This window comes from Triticum dicoccoides, chromosome 2B (genome assembly GCF_002162155.2).
Source record: "Triticum dicoccoides isolate Atlit2015 ecotype Zavitan chromosome 2B, WEW_v2.0, whole genome shotgun sequence".
NCBI classification, from domain to species: Eukaryota; Viridiplantae; Streptophyta; class Magnoliopsida; order Poales; family Poaceae; genus Triticum; species Triticum dicoccoides.
The window spans coordinates 814,966,132-814,973,105 of NC_041383.1; the positions used below are offsets into that span (position 1 = coordinate 814,966,132).

General features: G+C 49.8%; 1 protein-coding gene across 1 annotated transcript in view; it reads right to left on the reverse strand.

Annotated features, from left to right (window-relative positions):
* Positions 1 to 5,489: 5,489 nt before the first annotated feature.
* Positions 5,490 to 6,974, reverse strand: part of LOC119366546 — a 2,162-nt gene continuing 677 nt past the window's right edge. Inside the window, exons 2-3 of the mRNA XM_037632301.1 lie at positions 6,910 to 6,974; positions 5,490 to 6,873 (exon numbers count right to left, since the gene is read on the reverse strand). The exon at positions 6,910 to 6,974 is cut by the window's right edge and continues 5 nt beyond it. Coding sequence (XP_037488198.1) covers positions 5,818 to 6,873; positions 6,910 to 6,974 — 1,121 coding nt within the window. The 3' untranslated portion in view covers positions 5,490 to 5,817. The remainder of the gene's footprint in view (positions 6,874 to 6,909) is intronic.

Here is a 6,974-nt window from a genome sequence, read left to right on the forward strand (position 1 = left end):
CCTCGCGTCGTCCTCCCGGGGGCGACTAGGGTTTCCCCCAGCCCCGCCCCGCCGCCACCTGAGGGGATCGACGGGCAAGCCTGGTCAGTCGTCGATGAAGGTGGCGGTGAGGTGCTGCGTCGCTTCGTGCCCCCGCGAAGGACCTGGAAGCCGGGGCGGCGGCACTGCCTCCGCGACGGGCAGCGCGTGTAGGAAGTGGTGGCCGGCATCCTCGGCTGCCCGGGCAGCGAAGATTCGGTGGGCGGTCGCGTCGCGGATTTTTCTCTGCCCCAGATCTGAAGGTCAGGCGTCCTCCTCCCCTGCTCTCTCCTCCCCTCCGGTTGAGCCCTTCTGCGACTTTGGTCGCTGAATCTGGTGCTGGTGGGGTGCGGGTGCTCAGGTTTGAGCCCGGGGGAAACCCTTGGCCAGTCCTCCGGCCATGACGGCGGCGGCGCGTGTGCGCGTCGTGTACTTCCCTGGAGGCGTCGTTGAGGGCTCTCCTCTTCACCCCCGTCCCAGACCCCGGGTGAAAACCCAAAGCCCGTTTCGGGCTGGCCGGCGGCGGCGCCTAGCGCGTCGCATCCTCGTTGGAGGCGCCGTCTGGGGTGTCTTGTTCTTCGGGAGAGGGGCGATGTGGATGGTGGGTGTCTGTCGGCTGCGAGGCCAACTCTGCGTTCTTTCTGTGGAGGGTGCTCATTCCTGCAAGTGTTCTTTGCAGACATTGGAACGGGACCTGGTGCTCCCCTGCTCCGCCTCTTGGCCTCTGCAAGCTTTCTTCTTCGGCGACCTCCCAACGGCTATCCTTCTGCTCATGGTGGTTCGGGAGAGGTGGCAGTGCAGTTGTGGTGTGTGTCACCAGCGTGGCGAGGGTAGTACTGCTTGTCTGCTCTAGTTCTCGGGTGAGCGCCAACGATCCGACGGTGCGGCGCCTTCGGGCCTAGGCAAGAGGAAAGGGTTTCTCTTCGGCGTTGGGAGCGATGTTCTTCCCTTATCCCTGGGTTCAGACAGTTCTCAACTCTCTTTGGCTATCGGCTGATAATCGTGGCTTCTCTGTTGCTCCTCTCTCTGCTGGCTATGTGCAGTAGGCTTCGACATTACTAGCAGGGATTTTCATGTAATTTTTCTTGCAGCTGTAATGCGTGTTGCATTGTTAGCTGTTCACTCAGCTCCATTGTATCTTTTGGTCGCTGTTGCTTGGTGGCCTTGTGTAATCCTGACCGGTTGATGGCTTTGTTAATTCAAAGCCGGGCTCCCCTTGAGCCTTCGTTCTAAAAAAAACAGCAGTAGTATACAAAGTGAGCGATCATGAACCCTAAGCTATGTATGTAACAGAGTGCCAAGGAATTGGCTACCTGTTACGGTATACTTCCAGTTCCATTCATGTAATAAGCAAGAAACAGGGTAAACCGCAGGCGCCACATTTAGTATACGATCTGTCGATCCCCAATTGCAAAACAAGTCTGCATCCATATATGTATTTGCCTAAATGGCCGTCGAGGTCGAGAGACATGAATGAATAAAACGAGAGGAACATCGATCACAACATTAAATCTGATCACCAAAAGATCAATCTTAAATTAAAGGACATCTCTTGCCTACAAAAATAATTGCTTCCAAGTAAGCGCCGCATGGTTGTCTTGGCGGTGAACACATCAAAATGCACTTGCAGATCCAAAATTTCACAAAGCAGTGCTATCTCTACTGATAATGTGTATCCATGTATCCAAGTAGGAAATGCATACTAAGTACTACCAGGTACCAATGCAGGAGTGCAGGGCCAAGTAAGGCCGCCCAAACAGCTCATGACCATTAACAGAGCACCTTGGTATGCATCCAACTCTAAACCGGACCTGGATCACATAAATTACACGCTGTCGCAACCATCCTACCAACAAGCCTTGTACAGACCAAATCATGCAGGAGTGCATTACCAAGCCAAACCAGATTTGAAGAATAAACAAGAGGCAATCTTAACATAACTGTTTCATACACTACTAGCATGACTGTCTGGCGATCAGATCAAAATGCACTTGCAGGTATCCAAAATCTTACAACATGCACATTTTTACTTGATTATTGAACCAACTATACAATGTAAAATACAATTGACTATTGAACAGAACCTACTATAAAGAAGAAGAAAAACTCCCTGTACAGACCATATATACTCTAGAAATATTTAGATGCTTATATACAATTATAGACTAGAAACTATTATCAAGATATTTTGTCGACAACACAGAGAGAGAGGGGATATATATACACTTTAATCCATGCAAGTGTCGCAAGTTAATATATAGTGTTTTTTTGTTGTTTTTCATTTACTCATAATTTGGTTTAAAGATTTTAAGGGGCAACATCGCAAAAAAATAGACTTCTCTTGCAACAATTGCTTAAGTTTCGTTGAGTACAGATGTGCACACCTTAAAATGTGGTTTATTAGAGTTCTAAATTTATGTTTTGTAATAAATGAGCTATAAATAAGTATAAAAGTTTAGTACAAATGTTTTATACTTGAAATTGCCCTAAAATTGACAAGTCTTAATATTTTCGAAAAAAAACTAGTGTTAGATTCTAAAAGGCAGTCGCATTCGCTGGGAGGGAATCAATGGCGAACGCAAACGCATCTTCTCCCTGGATACCGCATACAGTTCGGAGATTACAACTTGAGGGAGAAGAAAGATAGAGATAAGTGTTTATGGTTACCTAGTTGAATTATCCATCTAACTACCTAACTATGCGGCACAAGATTGCAACCTCTCCTAGGCTGTCACGCTACACAAGATATTGTGTTTAACACAGGCGTCATTGACAAAGTGGGGAGTAGTTGCGTGACGCCGCGATTGCATCCATTGATATCATCGACAAGAGAAATATTTTTTACTATTATAAGACGTGATTTAATCTGCATATGTTTGGTAAAAGAAAAATATTATCTTTTAACCATATCATAAATGGAAAGTGTTCAAATAGAACATGAAAACATGATTCAATTGGTATTAGTTATTCTTCGAGATGGAGTGGAAGAAAGGCGAAGACTCTTGAAGGAGGAAAATGATCCCTTCGAAAGAATTGACCGAGGAGCCGTATGAGGTGAAAATCTTGTGTACGGTTATGTAAAGGGATAGTAAGGGTGACTTATTTGTCGAATTTTCCACTATCAACCCCAAAAAACCCAACTCTACCCTACGTAAGTTGCCAGAGTACGATTAACCTCTGGATTTGAAATCACTACTTATATACCTGGTATTGGCCATAATTTACAATAACATTTTGTAGTATTAGTAACAGGAGCAGGGTTAAGGATTTTCCCGGTGTGAGATATCGTTGGCCATAATTTACAATAACATTTTGTAGTATTAGTAACAGGAGCAGGGTTAAGGATTTTCCCGGTGTGAGATATCGCATTATCCGAGGAACCCTAGATGATATGCTTTATTACAGTTCTAAATTTATGTTTTATAATAAATGAGCTATAAATAAGTATAAAAGTTTAGTACAAATGTTTTTACTCGAACTTGCCCTAGAGTTAGCAAGTCTTACTATCTTCAAAAAACCTAATGTTAAATTCTAAAAGGCCGTCTCATTCGCTAGGAGAGAGCCTGTGGCGAACGCAAATGCATCTACTCCCTGTCGCACCTCTTCCCCTCACCGTATCCTCTCATTTTCCACATGCGCCAGCGGGATGAGCCGGGCGGCGGCAGGGACGAGTCCAGACGTCACCGATGAGGTGCGGGAGGAGATGTGTGACGCCGCCATTGTGTCCATTGAGATCGTCGATGAGCATGAGTGGCGGTCGAGTTGGGTGGCGGTGGAGTTTTTTTATTGCACCACAACAAAGCTAGTTGAAATTCAGATTTTTTTTTAATGTATCGACATGATGTTGTAGGTGAGAATACATGCCCAACACAATAATTGTTCTTACAATTTGATGGTCAAATCTTATTAAATGGTCATGTCGGCATACCATGACATTTCTTTTTTGTTGTAAGTTTTTTTTAGTGGATCACTTTGTAGGTTACATCGTAGGATAGCATGGATTTTTTAAATCATTTTTAGACCATTGCAATTATATTAACCACAGGGTAGTTTTATTGCAGATAGCATGGCATTTTTATTTTATTTGTATTTTTTAGACCATGACATTTTTAAAAGGAGTAGTTGAGTTGACAATGGGCGTCTTCCTTGCAACCAAACGTGCTGCTGCTCACCTCACTCTTCTGACCAAGAAGAAACGCAGAAAGAAACTGTGGTTGGGCGGTGCAAGTTAGCAGTTGCAGATGTGGACGGGCGGACACGAGGAAGCAGATTCCTGGCTCCTGCCCAGTAAGAAATGGCTCCGCAACAAGCGGCCTCTCATTCATGCAGCATCATTTTGCTCGGCAGCAAGGAAAACGTTGTTGCACTAGGTGGTGCCTACCAGCAACACCCACAAGGAAAAAGCCTAACCAATCTTAACCAGCTTGGGTTTCATCCAAACATTACAAGCAGAGCCTCTGAACTGAGCCGTCGGTCCCCAATTGCAAAAGAAGTCTGCATCCATATATGCATTTCCCTAAGTGACCGTCGACGCTCTATGAATCCAGAGACATGAATCAAATGAGAGGAACATCAGTCACAACATTTACACCTGATCTACTATCACCAACAGACCAATCTCGAATTCAGGAGTTGTGCTATGTGCACGATAAATTTGGTTCGATATTGACACGACGGTGCATATACACCATCCATTGCGTTTGTTATAGTATGTTTTAGATGAGCATCATACAAAGGTCGGGCTGGCTTTCATCGGACACAAAGCATCTGCATAATTTTTGTCCAACAAAATAGACAATCTTCACATGACTGTTTCATACCAAGCACAGCATGGTTGTCTGGGCGGCGGCCACAGCAAAATGCATTTACAGATCAAAAACTTCACACAGAGAACAGAACAATGCTACCCCCACTGATAATGTGCGCCCAAAGAACGTAGGAAATGCATGCTGGGTACACAGCCAACTACAAATGCAGGAGTGCAGGACCAAATAAGGTTGCCCAAACAGCTCATGGAAATCACGACCATTAACAGAGCCCCTTAGCATGCACCCAACTCTAAACTGAACCTGGATCACATAAATTACGCGCATCTGCAACCGTCGTACCAACAAGCCCTGAACATACAGTACTACCAATGCTATCTGGCCATCAGATCAAAATGCATTTACAGATATCCAAAATTTCACTCAGACAACAGAGCAATGCTATCTCCATTCTCCACTGATAATCTGTGTCTAAGTGGCAAATGCATGCTAGGTGCAACAAACTAGGATAACATGACCAACAATCAAAGTTGCCCAAACATCTCATCGACACCATGACCATCGACAGAGGACGTTAGCATGCATCCAACTCTAAACTGGACCTGGATCGCATAAATCACTCACAGTCGAAACTATCGCGGCAACAAGCCCTGTACAGCCCTAATCAATCATGACATGAACCAAGCACCTAAGTGTTGGGCGGCATTACCAAACCAAACCAAACCAAACCAAGCCAGATTTCAAGAATAAAACAATAGTGTTAGACCGTCAGTACCAAGCACTGCCCAGATAAGAGAAGGATTCACAAGCTGCTACAAACAAAGAATAAATCAAATACAACTAAACGACTCCGATTTTATCATAAGGCCACGCCGGCCTCTATGCAACAAGACACATGTATAACTTATGCAGAGGAGAGCTACCTCGATTTCAACCGGCGATCAATCATCGGTGGAGCATACCACCTGCATTTTGAGTATATCACACAATGTTCAACCAAACAGCATTGCCACGATGATCCATGCCGGTGCGCCTACTCGGCGGTGTTGGGCCTACTCAAGCAGTCGAGGATCTCCGTCCTGGTGCGCACGATGCGGTGGAACATCTCGCGCACCTGCCGCTCGAGCGGGTCGAGCCCGTCCTTGAGTGTCTCGCACACCTGCACCAGCTCCTGCGCGGCCACCCGCACCTCGGCGTCCTTCTCCTCGTCCAGGGGGAACTGCGCGGCGTCGGTGATCTCCATGAGCTGCCGCGACCACCGCTCGATGAGGTGTATCTCCTTGAGCAGCCCGCACGAGTGCTTGCGGTCCTTCTTCTTGGACTCCTCGAGGACGCGCTCGTAGAGCGTGGTGACCGGGGCGGCCCAGTGGAAGCTCCTGGGCACGGCGAAGTGCGCCTGGAGGCCGCGGTCCTGGCAGGGGATGGCGGCGACGAGCGCCCAGGCGGTCACGAAGAGCACGGCGCCCATGGTGTACACGGCGGAGGCGAGGCCGCCCGTGGCGGCGACGTCGCTGGCGCGGGGCACCGGCAGGTTGCCCCCGATGGCCTGCAGCTGGCGGGACGCGGACCAGGTGCGGGACACGCTCCAGGACAGCGACCTGAAGTGGGAGCCGCCGGAGCCGGAGCCGGAGCCGCTGCTGCTGCGGCGGTGGTGCCCCCGGCTCTGCTGCCCGGCGGCGTCCTTGCCGGCGTTGCCCGCCCGGCCGAAGGAGCGGTTGCGCTGCCCCCCGCCGCCGGCGTCCTTGTCGTCGAGCATGAGGATGGTGAGGTCGGTGAGCGCCTTGCGGGCGCGGCGGATCTGGCCCTCCCCGAGCGGCGCGGCGGGGTCGGAGGCGGCGCCCTGGGGGGCGAGCGCGGCGGCGGCGATGGCGAGGTGCTTGCGCCACTGGCGGAGCAGGTCGAGGCCGTCGCGGAGCGCGTTGCAGAGGTCGAGCGCCTTGACGGCGCGGTCGAAGAAGTCGGCGACGAGGCGGTCGAGCGGGGGCCTGGCGAGGGCCCCGGGGCCGCCGCCGAGGAGCGCGGAGCGGAACTCCTCGAGGCAGATGAGGAAGGAGTCGAGCAGGTGCTGGGTCCAGGCGATGGAGAGGATCTCCGGCGGCGCGTTCTTGGCGTCGGCGGGGGCGGCGTCGGGGGAGCAGGGGAGCAGGTCGAGGAGCAGCTCGGCGGCGTGGCGCTGAAAGGCGTCGACTT